Here is a 17,879-nt window from a genome sequence, read left to right on the forward strand (position 1 = left end):
TCAGCTTTGCCTTCCAGCTCTCTCAGAAGTTACTGGAATACTCCAAGCTTTAAATCTTCTGACTTACAAGAGGAGAAAGCAAATGTACTTTCTAAACCTAAGAGACAAAATGTCAGTTACTAATGATCAAAAGTTCTCTCGCCAGAAGAAAACAAATAGTGACATCAGCCTACGAAAACGGCCCGTTGACTGCAGAAAGGTTTCAATTGTGTGATTATTATTATTATTATTTATTTTAAGTGGAATAGGTCTTGCAACATTTGTTCACCACGTGGTAAGGTTTTTAAACAGAGAAAGAGGTATTTAAATGATTTAAGGAGGGAAACTTTATAACTGCTCATTAGGGCTAAAGCATGCATGTGTTTCACTCAAATTTTCAAAGCAGAAATTCATGCACGACTGTTTTGAAACTCAGCAGGATCTCTTGTTCGTTATCGAGGCACGCCCGGACATTTACATGCGTGATTCCTAAAAACAAAAATCGCGTGTACATGCTTTCCCTGCCCCCCCCAACACCTCTTGCATTGTATGTGAAATCCGTATGCGAGCTCTGTGCGCACTTTTACGCGTGGAAACCCAAGGATAACTTTTTAAAACCGCGTTTTTCATGCATAAATGCTTTGGAAAATTTCCACCAAATGAACAGATTGCTATTTAAGATCCACACCTATCTCCCTTACTTAAGTAACTGAGATCATCATAAGAGTGCAGAGCCGGGGAACCTGCTGCACGCTGAGAGCAGCCACACTACCTGTTACAGCTCAGAATATTAGTTTGCCGCCTCCTGGTCTCTCGTTGCTTCAGCTTGCGTGAGACAAGACTGTTGTCTTAATACTGAATCACAACAGCGGGGAGAATAAGTAGGAAATGCTTCCAAAAAACGCTTTGAATCTCTAAACCAATCTTAGGGTTTGTTACAGATAGAAAGAAAACTTGTTGCCTTTTCATTTTTAGCTTCTAATACTTTACCGCTGCTTTTAATATAAATTTTAGGGACCAACAGCCTTGCTGTGCCACAAATGTTCACACTAAAGTTGAGGACAGATCAATCCTGTTGCATCAATATGCATCAGAAAAGATCCAAAAAAGCTTGTAAAAAGTGACTCTCTCTAGAAAAACTCTGGATTATAAACCCTTGCTGCATACTCTGAGAGGAAGTTATTGGTTTAAATCTCCTGTTTTACTTTGATTTCTGATGTGGCATAGCAGCAAAGATATGCAAAGTGTGGCAGCCAAATCGGTCCATCCTGCTGAGCAGTACCAGACCCGCAAGCAAATGCCAGTGACCCTTTAACTTATTCTTCCACAGCTATGAAATATAAAAACAGAACAAAGAAAGATGGGGGTGGGGAATCTTTATAATTCCGCTTAAATTGTGATTTATTTGTTAATTTAACTAACTAAACATTTCTGCTACCTGCTGCTTTAAGGAGAGCAGACTTTCCAATTCTAAAAAACTCTGCCATTCTTCCTTGCTTATGCTGGGCTGGAGGCCGGACCACGGACACCTACCCTGTGGCAAGGTTATGCTCGCTCCGTCAATGATCGCTTGTGCCAGTTCATGATCATTGCTCTCAAATGCCTGGGCTGCAGCCTTCAGCGCATCCCAAATTTCCTTGCGGCCTTCAAAAGCTGGTGCTGTGTCCCAGAATTCATCTCTCTTGCTGCGTAGCTGTCCGTCTGTCATGGGGTAATCGCTTTTCCATTTGGGCTTTTCTTTCTTCAGGGGTTGATTTCGACCTAAGGCAACTGGGAAAGGGGAACACAAAGTAATCCGTTAGCCAGCGAGTCAGACGGACAGGGAGTAACGCAGGGATCTTTAGTAACCTTCCCAGAGTTTACAGTCACTCATGAACACAGAAACCCTTCTGAAGCTTGGAGGTGAGGGCAGTAGCTGGAAAGGCCACTGAAGCTATTGCTCTAATGACCTCCTTAAAACAATGCAGCTCTTGTTTATTTCCCTGTGTAGCCCAAATCCACCACCCCGGTGGCAGCTGCCGCTTGGCGTGTGTTCCATAGCATTCTGTAAGATAAGAAAAAAAACTGGCTGCACAAACAAATGGAAAGCTGTTTTGTTTTAATCTTAGCAATCTAATCAGCTGTGTATCCTGCCCCTACCACTTGCTGATAGCTTGTGACACTTACACAGCAGTCTCGCAGCAGTTCGGGGAGCAGTAATAAGGGCTATAACCGTGCAGAGAAAAAAAGGATGGGCAATATGAAGGTTTGTGCTGATAGGATTTAGGACTTTTGTGGTAGTACTTTTGTTTTAAAATTGGGTTTAGTAGATAATAAAATGCATATTGGTATTTGTGGATAATGTGTTGTATTGAACTTAAACTTTAGACACTGGTTTGCATTTTATTTTTAAACTGCCTTGCTTTGTAGAAATAGCATAAAAGTTGTTGTAAATAAAAGACACGGAACAGAGCTTTTCTGAGTTGCACAGCTAAAGATATGCAGTACTCGAGAACCAGAACTGAATCTGCAGTATCTAGAAAAATCAACTCTGGAGCAAACCAGGTTCTGCTGATACCTTCTGTTTCTGTTAATGAGTTATAGGTAACATAAGAATTAAAATATGGTATAACTTTAATAAAGGCAATATACCATAAGGGAAATCAGCCTTGCCATTTATCTGAAAACTAGCAGAGATCCACATCTGCAAATCAGTAACCCCCCTCCCCCAACCTGTTCCCCAAAACTCTTTGTTCTGACATCTCACTCCCCCATAAATCTGCAAATGAAAAATAGACTACAGGAAGCTTTAACAGAAGGCAGGGTCTCTGTTCCTGCATTTCAGATGTTTCTAGGTACACAGGTGCCAAATTGCAGTCCTGACTTTCCATCCAGCAGTGTCCAAGAAAGCGGCTTATTTGTGGATATATACACATGAAAAGACATTTCTGTACAGACAGTATAATCTTACTGCAATTAAAATTAATTATACTATAAAGCTGAAGACAATTTCACTTATGCACTTATAATAACCTGGATATGAACTCTTCCATTCTCTCTGTCAAAACAGCGAACATTAGCTACACGAAAACGTTTGAAATGTAGCTGGAATACCAAGAAAGGTCACCAAAGAGGTTAAGCACAATTATTAATAAGCTTCAGCTCCATTACACCTGTACGGAGGAGTAAAGTTTGTTTTCCTATCCGTTATCTCCTGCCCGGCAGCCTGTGCCACTGCCGGACCGCTGGCCCCTGGCTCACCCAGGACCTCCAGGAGTAACTCGCACTTTTTGCCTTTCACGTGCATTACAGAAGTTTATACCTTGGGTCCAGTAACTGCTTGCTATTCTTCTTATCGATGTACCAGGCTTGTCTGAATATATGCTTTTAACCGGTGATAATGACAAGGACAATTAGGAAAAACACATGCAATGTGAATAGGCAGTGATAGTAAAATGAATACACGTTAAAGTTCATGCAAGCATGAAAGATCATTTTTAGGCAGATTTATTTATTTATTTTTTGTTAAATGGAAACTCAAGGTTTACTGGCCTCAAACTAACGAATCACATGAGGGTTTAAGAAAATCCACTCGCCGGGACAAGGCCTGGGAAGACCAGGTGCATCTTGGGCCTGATCGGACCCCGGAGGGAGTAGTTGCAGCCCCGATGGGACCTGGAAGGCAGGGGAAGTGACGCAGGGCGGCACTGGAAGAAGGCGAGAGCTGCATGAGGTGTGAGTGGGGAGGGGGTGTAGGGGTGGAAGAAGAAGAGCGTGAGAAGGCTTCAGAGAGAGAGAACGGGGAGTGGAGGGGGAACAGCATGACGAGGAGGAGTGTGAAAGGGCTGCAGAGATGGAGGGAAGAGCTGTAAGGGGAAGTGAAAGTGGAGGGGAGAATTTTTTTTTTGGGGGGGTAGGAATAAAAGGACAGTGCATGGAAAGGTATTTCTTCTCTAGTAAGTTCTAGAGAAAAATTTCGATTCCTGCACGAGTGCTGCAAATAACCTGAAACCGTGAGCAAATGTAAATCCCTCAGAAGTACAATTTCAAGCTTCCAGGTGGAGCGCAGGGCTGCCTGCATTACAGCAGTACTCCGGGCATGGGTCCGTGGGGTGGGAGGTCCACATGCGCAAAAGCTTGCATGCAAGGACCAGCACATGCCCAGACAGGCTCTCTTCATTTCGTGTTTAATCTAATATCTTTTTCATAACCCTGGAAGGAAAGCTCTGGCTAAATTCACTGATGATCATCAAGCACGCATGTGCACACAAAAAATACTGAAAATAATCTTTGTTCCAAAAACGCTAAGGTGCCAAAGTGAGGATGTTACTCAGGTTTATTCACATCAAACAGAAAGATGAGAAGTGAGCAATCAAAGCAGATGGCCACAGAAGGGCCATCCTGCAGATATGATCTATTACCCTGCTCTGCCGATATTCCTCACCCATCTGCCTTTTTTATCCACCAACTCATTTCTCTCATCTTCTCAGACTCTGCCAAGCAGGTTTGTTTTTTTGTGGGGGTGTCTTGACCTTACACTCACATTTTTCTATCTGTTCCTCCCTTCGTTGTCAACTCCCTAATATTCATAAACTCCATTCTTCCATGAGCTTTGATGACTTGTTTCCACCTAGAAAGTCTCTCTTTCCCAACAATTATCCTAACAGCGTTCTTTCTGGTTTTCCTGAATTCTACAACTCCTCCATTACCATCCTCAGTACGCCTGGGTATTCACTCCTCTTGCTTCCTGGATGTACCTGGAGGTAGAACCGGAAGATTGGCAGAAAATGGGAGAGGTGGAACAACCGTGGGCCAAACTAAAACAAACAATTACAAAGGCAATAAATCTACACATTAGAAAAGTAAACAAAAGTAAGAGAAATAAGAAACCGGTCTGGTTCTCAAAGGAGGTGGCTGATAAAATAAAAGCAAAAAAACAAAAACACAAAAACCGCGTTCAAGAAATATAAAGGATCCCAAAATGAGAACACAGGGAAGAATATCTGGTGAAACTGAGGAAGAAAAATCAAGAAAGCTAAGAGTCAGGCAGAAGAATGCTTTACCTCTTTGGCAATCCTAAGTGACAAACATTTTTCAGATACATCAGAGAAAGTAGAAAGGTCCAAAGTGGTAGAGTGAAATTGAAAGATGACAAAGATCAATGTGTGAAGAAATGGCCAAAATATTAAACAAATACTTCAGTTCGGTGTTCACCAAACAAGGTTCTGGAGAAGGACCATCACTAGTTAACAAGACTGTGGACAGGGTGGAGTAGACGAAACTCCATTTACAGAAGAGAATGTATGGGAAGAACTAGGAAAACAAAGTGGACAAAGCCATGGGGGGCTGGATGAGGTACATCCCAGGATACTAAGAGAGCTCAGAGATGTGCTGGCAAAGGACCCGTTCAATAGATCCCTGGAAACGGGAGTGGTGCCGCAAGATTGGAAAAGAGCAGTGGTGGTCCCACTTCACAAGAGTAGAAGCAGAGAGAAAGGCTGGAAACTACAGGCCAGTTAGCCTCACCTCGGTGGTGGGAAAATTAATGGAGAATCTGCCTTTAGCCCAATCCATAGTCACTAAAAGGACAGTGTTGGTTTGACTTGCAATCTTCTGTAACAGCCTGCCTATCAAAGGCCAAGTTGGGAATGCATACAGCAGGGCGCCATGTGGTCACCCCTGAACGAGGACACACTGTTTCCATCCTGAAATGCATGACTCAGATGGCGGTTGATGCCCTTGATATCCAGTATGGGCCGAAATAACCCTTCCTTCTTGGCACAATAAAATAAATGGAATACAGACCCGTATTTCACTGCGATTCAGGAACAGGGATCACCACTTTCAGAATCAACAGCCATTGTAATGTTGCTTCCACTTCTACCCTCTTCTGAGGGGAGTAGCATGGACAGACCATGAAGGCATCCGGAGGAATGTGAAGAAATTCTAGCCATTATGAACCACTTCGAGGACCCATTGATCTGAAGTAATCTGGGCCCACCTGTGATAAAACTGGGATAGACGACCACCTATCTCCCACATCACCAGGTGAGCTCGCAAAACTTCATTGGGAAGAATGAGGGGCTCTGCCTCCGGAGCCCATATCCTTTTGAAAACCTAGGGAATGAAAGATGGGATCTCTGGGAAGAACTTCCACTATAAGGCCGAAAACGCCGGTAGTCTTGAGAGTGGCCACTCATCCGAGAAGTCCAGGAAACTGGCTTCTTATCCTTTGGCAAATACGGGAGCTGGGTCTCTCCCCTGCTTACTTGCCATTTTTTCCAATTCACTGCCAAACAAAAGTGAGCTTTTGAAAGGCAGCTCAGTCAGATTGGACTTTGAAACAGTTATCTGGGACCAGTTGTGCAGCCACAATTGTCGCCTGGCCACAATAACTGAAGCAGCTCCTCTGGCAGCTATATGCACCAAGTCACAGCTCACATCAGCCAAGAAGGTGGCTCCTGGTTATACCACAGGCCCTAAATCGGACCCAACGCCACCAGACTCTTGACAAAGCCGCAAGGTAGTACGAGCTACCAAGGTGCAACAAGAAGCAATTTGCAAGTTCATTGTCACTGCCTCAAAGGCTTGCTTTAGGATAGCCTCAATCCTCCTATCCTGAGCATCCTTCAGAGCTGCACCTCCCTCTACCGAGATGGTGGTATGTTTCATGACAGGCATGCACCTTAGGAAAATGCAACTGCTCTCTGACCTGCAGATCCAAGGGGTATAAAACCGCTAAGATGCATCCTTCTTTAAAGGATGCTTCTGGCGCATTCCAGATCAACTCCTGGATTACATTCAAAAGGGGAAAGAAACAAGAAGCCTTGTGCAGGGTGACCAAAACAGGATCCTCCTTCTACGTCCCCAAGGAGTCAGGCCCAGCTACTTGAGAGTCTTCAGGGTCTGAGATATCAGACCTAGCAACTCATCTCTCTAAAAGAAACAGAAGAATTCTATATGGCTCCAAATCTGCAGCAATATCCCCTTCCTCGCCAGGAGAGCCCCCACATCATCGGTATCATCCTGATCCACCTGCATTTGAGCTCTGTCAGACAGCACTGCATTATGGCACTTGACCATAGAGACAGGCGGAGGAGCACTCTGAGCACACCTAAACCTACCTCAGTAGGAACTGCCGGTTCAGACTGGCCCAGTAAAAATGTCTGGGAGGCTGGGTCCCATAGGTCTGAACCTGACGTCCTGCGAGTGTCCCCTAAGAGCTCAATCTGCAGACCAGAGGAGAAGACACCCCCCTGCAGTGTTTCCCTCAGTTCCACTCCCCTCAGACCGAGGAGATAGACCATTATCGGCAAAATCAGAAGGAGGCAAATCTTCGAGTATCCAGGTAGCACCGACACAGGCTTAAAGAAAGCTGCGGCTGAATGGCTCTGATGTGACAGGCAGCACAGATAAGCGCTTAGATTTCTTTGCCACGGGTACCATGCTACAAGCGCACAGCCCAATGAAGGCTTGCACCTAGCTTTCCCGCGTGTACAAGTGCGCCTAATATGCATAAAAATGTGTCTCCAAGTCCAAGCGCCTAGCCAACTTGTCCCACTGGACGCTCAGGACCAATGCTTAAACCGGGAGCACAAGATGTGCATCCAGCAGGAAGAACGCCCAAATGCATGCACAAATGAGAATAGGTGCACACCCGGACATGCAAACGTGCGCCAACAGCCTGCAGCGAAAAAAGCACGGAGAAGTACCCCACAGCTTACTGTGTGCCAAAATGGGAGAATCCTGGAAGCGGTGCCTGCACTCTCTCCTCACCTCACAGAATTCCCCAGAGACGTGAGCGGGACAGCACAACGCTGAGGAAACAGACCCTTCACCTGCTGTCTTCCTGTCACTGACTTTTTTTTTTTTACCTGAGCTCAGCCCTGCCTCGCTGACGTCAGAAACAGATCCCAGCTAAAGCTTTCAACGACGAGCCTCTCTCGGACTGCAAGCACCAATTGTAATTTAGGTCCACGCCAGATAAGGTTACCGAACCGAGGCACTGAGGGAAGGACCGCACGCTATCACTGCAGGAGGTAAGCGGTGCTACTTAGACATCTCTTTTCCAACTACTACTTTTTCTTTCTCACAGGCAAACCCCTGAAGGTATCATCTACTGGAGACGGAAAACACTGGCAGGCTGTCAGGGCGGGATTATATAGCTGTGACGTCAGGTTTTGCTCTGTCTCCATCTGCTGGCAGAGGTGCATAACCCCACTCATTGGGACTGACCTACCCAAACACTAAGGAAGCAACTTGCCCAAGGAGCATCGGTGGGAGAAGCGGGATTTGAACCCCGATGGTCTAACCACTAGATCCACTTGATTCAGCTTTCTCAGCCTCAGAAGCAGAGAATTGACCTGGGACTCGGATATATGCTCATCAGAACTTGGTAGCACACGGATCTAATTATCAAACTGTCTCTAAAACTTAACAGCACAAGCCACCAAATTACCCATTACTTTTATGTGGCAAGACACTTCAAGAAGTCTCCAGCGTTAACTTCTAGGGACAGAAAAGAAAGCTCTGGGATAGTGCGTTCCCAAGCAAAAAAGCTGCATTGAAAAAATTGATGAAGATCGAGAAGAAAACAGGACTGGCAAGAGAGACGAAGAAGCGAGTCTCAATCTAGACTGGCACTTTGTCAGGAACAGGAATATGGACTGTGCTGACGCTACTGCTAAATGAGGTACTCCAAAGAGCAAAGAAAGGAAGTCATCATTTAAGGTAGCGTCACTCTGATGCGTTTACCATTCAAACACTACAGCGCTAGTAGCACAAAGCTCCTGAAACAGCAGGGAAGAGGTGGCAATGGGCATGCCACAGAGGCCAGGGCAGCAAGGAGAAGGTGGCAACGCTGTTTTTGAAATTAAAAACTAGCTTTTCAAGAAAGCCAAACTGAATCATGCCTACAAATCTGAGAAAAGAAAAAATAAATCACGCGGCTTTTCTACATCTCTCTGTAAGCTTAAGAATAGCGTTCTTCCCCTGGAGGCGCGCTGAGCCATGCAGGATGAGGACTGCTCAGAGCTGCTGAAGGCAGTCAAGCACTAGGGCTCAGACAAGGAGGAGCTTGACAAATTAGCAGCACTTATCTCTCCGTTATTTCTTACTCCTAAAATAAACTAGCAATTTAAAGTATTTTTATAGAAAAAAAAAAAATACAATGCAATGCTGCAGAAGAATGTTATTAGCTCTTCAGGGGAGATAATATTCAAATTAGAAACATAATTACGGTGAAATGCTGCTAGAGACAAGCTAGCACAGCTACTTCTTTCATCCTGCTAAATTATGGTTTGAGCAGTATATAGATCGGGGACAGTGACAGACAGACAGACACAAACGGGACTTCTGATATGGGCACACTATCCTCTCTTCCAACAAGGAATAAGCATGCACTCCAGGTCACGGCTTGTGTGACAAGCTGTGCTCAATATCATTAGACAGTACACATTCCCTGCATACAAAAAGGTTATGGCTATGCTACTCCTTGAAGAAAAACACCAGGAAAATCTGATCTTGCTCAGAAACAGGGGTTGTTTTTTTTTTAGGATTATAATACTCCAATATTTTGTCCTGGAAGCACCAGCTGTCTAAACCCATCAAATGACTTTCACTGCTGGATACCGCTCACAGTATCAGTAGGAGAAACATTATGTATAAAGCACCACTGGTGACAGCAAGGGAGTGGACAAGACAGCAACAAATAAAAACGCCAAAGCACATGTGAAATTACAATGCACCCCCCTCCCTCAACTGCAGGCTTACGCTACTGCACCATGCGTTGTTTTTTTTTTAATGTTGTAGTCTAGATACCTTTCCTGGTGCAAAAACTACTCCAGTGTGTTAGGATCCTAGGGCATAGCCTGTGGATCAGATAAGATGGAAACAAAATTCCACTGATGAGTAATACTGCACTTTATAATGATTTGGGGACAAACATGCAGGGCAGATGAGTGGGGGATTTATGATGTTATCGAGGCTTTTGGTAACCCTTCTGTGCATTTCCGGGGACAAGTCACTTCGGTCCTGGTCTCCCTTTGCCTTTTGCTCCCAGGTTTGTCATTCTGCCAACCTCCTCTCACTTAGCTGCTGTAGCCATCTTGGAGTAAAACTTATTGAGAGGCAGATTTTCCTAAAGACTTACCTACCTGAAGGAAAATGTAATTACCTGTACAAGAACCAAAAGCCCAGTGACTTACATCTTTCTCTCTACTCTTAACCCCTTTATCTAATGGCAAACAGGGAGTGAGCTACTGGAATTTACTCTATAAATCCAATGGCGGGAAATAGGTCCCTCAATTATTACATCCAAAGCTTTTAATCTCAAGGAGGAGAGAACATTTGATTCTTGTTTTCACACCCTGTGTCTCTCCCCCGTGCATTAGCAACACCTTTTCAACTAGCTGAAGAAACCCTTCTCTAAAATCCTTTCAGGAACTCAGAATACTGACCTTGAATCTTTTCATACTTCCTGTTTCTACTGCCTGCTGTTTTACGTAATCTACTATGTCCCGCCCGCAGAGTCCAGAAGGATTTGAGAAAAAGAGAGAGTCTAAAAGCATCAGATCAGTCATACATTGTTTGTACCAGCATGACAGGAAGTTGACCTTGAAACCAGAAAGCTTAAAAAGAAGAGTCATTCGCCATACAATGCAGCAGCAATTCGGAAAGAAAGGAACATTTTCAACCCTTTGCTGATGCCAACAGATGTTCAACAACTCAGTGCTCTTCCTGAACATCTACATAAGCACATCCCCCTGTTGGCCTGGCTGCAGTCTTATCCTACTCCTGGTCTACCTCAGAAAAGCATTACGACCATTCGTAGCGCTTCACCAGGTCTAGTGTTATAGAGTGTACCTTGGCCCACTGAAAATCTATTTTGGCATGGTAGAGGGCACTGGTGGCTTTCTTCCCTACCGGCAGCCAAAGTGAGCAAGGTCTAACATTGTGTCTTCCATCAGACAGATTAAAAAGCAAAAGTAAAGATCACAACAAAGGATAATTTTTACTTTTCTGCACAGTTCAGAACCAAGATATTTGTGTATGACCAAAGTATTCTTCTGTACACTTATAAATGACATTTCAGCATAGCTGTGGGCGTAGCCTGTATTCTAAAGGGCCAGTTCTTTTATTAGTCCCATACTCTTCATTACAAAAAGATAACCTTAAACCGATGAAGCTGAGGCAGGCCCTCTTACGCAAAGAGTAGCCCTGCCAGTTGTCTCCAAGACATACGTAGGCCAAGAGGAAAGGGAACCAGAACCTTTCTGCCCTTTTCAAAAAGCTGCTGTCAACTAAGAAGTTAGCACGAGACGTCTTTCTGCTGTGATAGCCGAGCAGAAACAGATGCAGTCTGAATAATTCTGATGCCCAGATCCCGTGATGGAGCTGCACACTATAGAACCGCAGGGGTCACATGCTGGCTGCAAAAGGGCAAGAGGCACCACTAATGCTAGCATTCCTCCAGCAGTGCGATATCTTGCTGACTCCCCCCAGATCCACTTACGTACACCAGAAATTTCTCCAGATAGCCAATCCCGGATCTCTGCCTGCCTGTCCCGCCTCCACCTTAAACTCAACATGGCCAAGACAGAGCCCCTTATCTTTCTCCCCAAGCCCACCTCTCCTCTTCCTTTCTCTGTTTCTGTGGATAACGCGGTCACTGTCCCTGTCCCATCAGCTCGTAACCTTGGAGTCCTCGACACCTCTCCTTCTCTACACATATCCAAAACATGCTAAAACATTTATAACACTGCAAAAACCTATCCTTTCTGAACATACTGCCAGAGCCCTCATCCACTCTATCATCTCCTCCCACTTAGACTATTGCAACCTGCTCCTCACAGGTCTCCCAGCAGTCATCTCTCTCCACTGCAATCTGACCTAAATTCAAAGTTGCTACGCTCACATAACCCTGTCTTCTGAAGTCACTGCATTGGCTCCCTATCCGCTCCCACATACAGTTCAAGCTCCTCCTCCTCCTCACCTACATATGCTCTCACTCTGCAGGACCTCACTACCTCTCCCCTCTCTCGTTTCTCTCTACACACCTCCTCATGCACTTCGCTCGTTGGATAAGTCAGTCCTATCCGTGTCCTTCTCTACAGCCAGTTCCAGAGTCCTTGCTTTCCACCTGGCTGCACCATGTGCTTGGCATAGTCTTCCTGAACTGGTGCATCACGCTCCATCTCTTGCCATGTTTAAAACCCACCTAAACATACACCTTTTTGAAATCAATTTTAAATCTTATGCCAGATTGTCTTTTAGTCTTGACTTTTTCTTTTAACCAAGTCAGTCATCTTGTATGTTTGCCTTATTAGATCGTAAGCTCTATTAAGCAGGGACTGTCTTTCTGTATGTTTGTACAGCGCTGCGGATGTCGTGTAGCGCTATAGAAATGTTAAGTAATAGTAGTGGCACTGGTAGTAGCATGAAAGATGGGTATGAGTGCATGCGTGTGCGAGTAGATACGCAAGGTAAGATCTGAATGAGTTAGACCGTAGAGGGCACTTTTTACAGACTGAAACACTAGAAGAATGAGATGCTGAGAGCAGGATTACTGTAAAGAAATCCCTGAGGAAGCCCGTAACCACGGGCGAAACGAGATCGTCGTTACAGAGAATCCCTGAGGAAGCCCGTAACCACGGGCGAAACGAGATCGTCGTTGGATACATTAGACACACATTGTGAAATAATTTTTGTCATGTATGGTATTATAGCTGTATGTATAACATTGTGAGGCAACAGCACTAGGAATAAGTGGATATATAATCAGCTGTAACCGTTGAATAGTCGATATGTACCATTGTCACATTGTGAGGTAGCATGGCTACCCGTAATAGATATTGAATGAATTATATTTATGGGTAGGCCTTGGGTGTTTTTATATGAGGGGATGTATGGGTATGAATGTACAGTATGAATGAAGGGTAAGGAATGAATGGATATAGTTTTTATAGGTTAAGAGGCCGTTGAGATAGGTGTTTCTGTGTATTAGGAGGGGTTTAAAAATTTTTTTTTGTATGAATATATTTAATAAAATATTTCTTTCAAGATATTTGCTTAATACATGTCCTCTAGTTGTGTTAATATTATTCAATATAGATAGAGGCACTGCATGATTATTGTTTACCGGAACAGGAAGAGCCATGCTGCATGGAAAAGGGGCAGCGGCAGCAGGGAGGGCCCGGACAAAACCCGAAGCAGCCAGAAATCAGCACAGGAGACGGCAGCATTAGCCTCCCGCGGCCGATAGGATTCTTCTTTCTTGGCCTGCAGGGGCTGGAGGAGGCTGCTGCTGCAGTTAACATTAGTGCTCGGGGGGGGGGGGGGGGAGGGAAGAGAGACAGGAAGTGAGACAGCCAGTATGTAAGTGAATGAATGTGTGTGCACGTATACCTGTGATTCAGAGCCTGTATGTAAGTGAGAGCATGTGATTGAGAGAAACTGGTCAGAGGTGGTGTGTGTATATGTGAGACAAAAGTGAATGGTCAGGGAGGTGACTGGTGTGTGTATAAGAGAGAGAATATGGAAGTAAGAAGCCTGGTGTGTGTGAAAGAGCATGGGAGTGAGAAGACTATATACGTGAGAGAGAGCATGGGAGTGAGAAGACTATATACGTGAGAGAGCATGGGAGTGAGAAGACTATATACGTGAGAGAGAGCATGGGAGTGAGAAGACTATGTGCGAGAGAGAGCATGGGAGTGAGAAGCCTGTTTGTATGCATGAGAGAGACTCGTTTGGTGAGGTGACTGGTGTGTGTGAGAAAAAAAGTGATTATGGGAACGAGAAGCAAGTGAGCATGGGAGTGAGCAACCTGGGTGTGAGAGCCTGTATATGTAAGATGGAACATGGGTATGTGTAAGAGAAAGACTGGTCGGGAGATGATTGGTGCGTAACTGGTGAGAGAGACTGATCATGGGCCCTAAGGATGAGGACCATGAGTACAGAGTTTCAGCAACTACTGCTGCTTCTGGAGCGTGCTATTGGCCTGCATGGAAGAGGAGTAGGAGAGTTGCTGGAGAGGGTAAGTAAAGGTGGCTTTTTAAGTTTATCTTTCTTGATTGACTGCCATTTTAATTATTGAATATTATTTATTTATTTATTTAGATTCTTTTATATACCGAAGTATAGCTGAGTGCCTTCACCCCGATTTACAGAGAAAACAACATACATGAAACATATATATGCAGAAAACAATTTACAAATCATTTAGGTGAATCTTAGAGAGGAAGGTATGAGATATAAAATAAAGACTAAGGCATTATGTGATGTGTCTGCTGTTTTGAAATATTTTATTATTGATTGGAGAATTTTTAATAATTTTTATGAGTTTTTAATTGTTTGATGTTATTCTGTTTGTAGCTGCTTTGAAACATTTATTTGGTTTATTAATATAGTTTTACAATTACTTCTGTTTGGGGATCTATAGCTGCTTGGCTTGTTCTGTTTTCCTGGTGTTTAGGTCCTGATTTAATATTTGCCTTTTCATAGATAGGGTTGCTCCTGTTTGAGTGTATTCCATAATATGGGTGTAACTGTGTGCGGATTAGTTTATGTGCATTACTACAGATCCTGGGAGTATGTTAGGTAGGTTCTGTGTCTGTGACCGGGGTGAGGTATTTTACTAGCATGTAAGCATTTGTATCCGTCTTATTTGTTGTGTTTTCTCAGGAGGACATGCATTGGTGGTAAACTGCTGTCTTTTCATAAGTAGGGCTATTGAGCCTGGTAGTAGAAGGAGTTTGTGTTGCTGTTACTGAGATGACACCAGAACATCTTTTTTTATAGGGTGAGTTGTATGGGGAATGTCATAATTCTGCTTTACAACCATTATGGATCAGGGGGGTCCCTGTGGATGCAAACTGTACTTTTACAATTAGCCCCATGACGGTCATGTGTTCAGTGTGTCACGCATGTGAGAGCCATCTGGCAGGTGTGTCCCGACAGAAATAAGGTTGGGAACCACTGCTCTAGGGCAATGGTTCTCAGGACACACCCAGCCATTTGGGTTTTCATCTTTTAGGAGATGTGGTCCCTAGAATAATCCAGCTCATGTCTCACCAATGCATCTTGAATCTGAAGGAGAGACTTGTACATTCTTGAAAGTTCCTGTTCTTGTTGGCGCATTAAAATGAAAACCACAGCTTGCAGACATTCCATTTTTCTCCAGGGGCATTTTTATCTACCAGAAATCTGCACCCACAGAAATCTTCAGCAAAACAGCCCTCATTTTCTTTTTTTTTTTTTCCTAGAAGCGATGATGATTCTGGCCCTGATTTTTATTCCTTCACTCTTAAGATGAACTGAAAGGGTCTGCTTGGTCTGCTGGCTCAGTGGCAGTGCCGTGCGCTGCCATTTGAAGGATCCTTGGTTTGATTCTTGGATCCTGGTCATGCACATCCCGGATCAGCTGGAGGAGGCAGCAGGTCACAGTCCATGGTGGTGGAAGGGCAACACCCTCCGGCCAGATTTAGAGCTCATGATAGAAGATTCCACGAGGAGCCCTGGAGCCACTGCTGAAATAACCAGACTAGGAAGAGTATGAGGGTAGGGGGTCTATTTAAATAGAGGAAGAAAATAATCCCTGGGTATTTGTGAATGAAGGCTCTGGGCACCAGATCTCATCACCTTTTCTGACAGAACTGTGAAGGGAAAAAAAAAGAGGAATTACGAGGTCCCAAAAAAGGAGAGTCCTGGAGTTTAAACTGAAGGTTTTTTTTTTTTTTTTAAACATCCTAAACTTGTTTGCGTCTGCAACACAAGGATCAGAGTGATGAATTCCTTTCCTTACTACTTCAAATGGGCCGCAGAAGATGGGGGGTATCTCTGGAATCTGCCGCTGTGACGGGCAGTGGCATCTGCTGGACAGCAGGATGCTATATTTTGACGCACCATTGACTGGCTGTAACACCCATCATTTTTCCAGTTTAAACCCTACCTTTTAGTCTTTCGTGGAGATCTTAACCACAAAAGATTCCCTTTAACGTTAGCCCTGTTCAACAGTCTTTGCACATACGGAAATTCGCTTTTGCCTTTGAGTACGTATCTGTTTAGTTACCTTTCAAATCCATGAAATCTGGACGAACAATACTCAGAGACTTGACTTTGAAACTTGAGCTCCAAATAAAATGAGCACACTGTCTCACAAGTGATAGCCTACACATACACAATGGGGAAAAAAACTGTTTTCATAAAAGCAGGCTCTGGAAGACAGCAACTATACATAACAGGCCGAACGGCTGAGTTTGGAATTCCCTGTTCCCTTTAGTTAATGCCATATCTACAATTAATCCCACTGAGATATTTACTGGCAAGAACCAAGCCTCTTATTACCCAATTAACAGAATGCTGCTAACAGTGTGCCTTAGCCATTGAAGTTTACCAGCTAATTAGAAGGTTGGCATGACCGTGAGAGGGGAACTATCTTGTACGGCAAAAAACACTGCACTAAACAATCATGATCGAAAATAATAAACACTTAAAACTTTGTGGCACCCTAAATGGCAAAGAAATAATGCAAGAATAGAATGCTCCAACTATTGCCTGCAACTCACCTCCACCCAAATACTAATGCAATCACCTTGCTTTATATTTCTTTACTGAGAGTCCCAGTTCATTTTGAAGGACTGAAATGTTAACACAATTGTGGATGCTCCAGAGTTCACAGAAACAGAGAATATGGTGGCAGATAAAGACCACATGGTACATCCACATCTCCTGCTCAGCTTTATAGTCCCTTCCTCTCCCTCAGAGATCCACCGTGCTTGTCCCACGTGTTCAATCCTCATATTATCCTCGCCTCCACCCCCTCCTCAGAGAGGCTGCTCAGGGTGGGCACCTATTCTGTAAAATAATAGATTACTCCTGAGTCTACTGTTCATCTGTGGGGAAGGTGTCGCCAGGTAAAAGTCCTTCACAGGGGACCTTTTCTCTCTGTGCTTACCTCCCGAGGACCATTATATTCATTCACTACCCACCTTTCACCTTCATCCCATAGCCTCCTGTGCACGCGTTCCTTGGAGGAGCTTGAAAGTCCACTTCCTTCACTCAACGCTATCACCTTTGAGAAGGTCACTATAACCTTCTTGCATTAGAACTCAGCAAAGGAACTTCTAACCACTGAGTTTTATCTGGTGCAATGCTGTGCATATCTACAACCCTGTGCACATAATAAATATATTGATTTAATAAGATTAGTGGTCTCCAGCAAGGCAGTTCTTCCATTTGGGGAGGTCACAAATAGCCTGGGGGAGGAGTGGTTTGGGTTTTTATTTCAGGGTTATTGGTGTGAGTTTGTCATGTTTATCATGCTTTATGTTATTTGCTTCTATTTTATTTCACTGTAAACCATTCTGTGTGCTTTTGTAAAAGGGTAGTAAAACAATTAATGAAATGAGATTAGAAAATTATCACTAATACTAGTTTAATGCATTTTACTTCCGGGCTATAAAGCAACAGAAGGGGAACATTTTGTAAGCAGGGTATAGACTTTCTATAGCCACTGTACACATGTTCTTAAATATTTTGACATTTGAGTGAAATAATAAAGAAAGGCAGCCCTTGTTTTTGACATTTCTGAAAATCATTAAACTTTAAATATCTGCAGTGAGAGCAGACAAAAAAAAGACAAAACCTAATCCCAGTCCTCTCCCAGCTACAACCTTGAATGATTGAATGGCGATTGCTTTCCATTGATGCAGGAAAGCAAAACACAACCCTACACATGTCAACTAAACTTGAGTTTCTAGGTACCCAAAACTAGCAATGATTCAAACTCCCTGCTCTATCACTAACTTATTCCTGAGCTCAATCTATCTCTGTTTATAATCAATAAGATCAGTTTACTTTTAGTGTAAGTTTGTAAGGGTTTGTAATACAGTTTGTTTCTTTTGTAATTCTCTCCACCTAGGCTT

General features: G+C 43.8%; 1 protein-coding gene across 1 annotated transcript in view; it reads right to left on the reverse strand.

The window, feature by feature from the left end:
- UBTD2 (ubiquitin domain containing 2) overlaps positions 1 to 17,879 on the reverse strand; it is a 56,975-nt gene that overhangs the window by 18,962 nt on the left and 20,134 nt on the right. The window contains exon 2 of the mRNA XM_029583658.1: positions 1,513 to 1,749. Within this exon, the coding sequence (XP_029439518.1) occupies positions 1,513 to 1,749 (237 nt within the window). The remainder of the gene's footprint in view (positions 1 to 1,512; positions 1,750 to 17,879) is intronic.

The sequence above is a fragment of the Rhinatrema bivittatum genome, chromosome 18 (assembly GCF_901001135.1).
Source record: "Rhinatrema bivittatum chromosome 18, aRhiBiv1.1, whole genome shotgun sequence".
Taxonomy (NCBI): Eukaryota; Metazoa; Chordata; class Amphibia; order Gymnophiona; family Rhinatrematidae; genus Rhinatrema; species Rhinatrema bivittatum.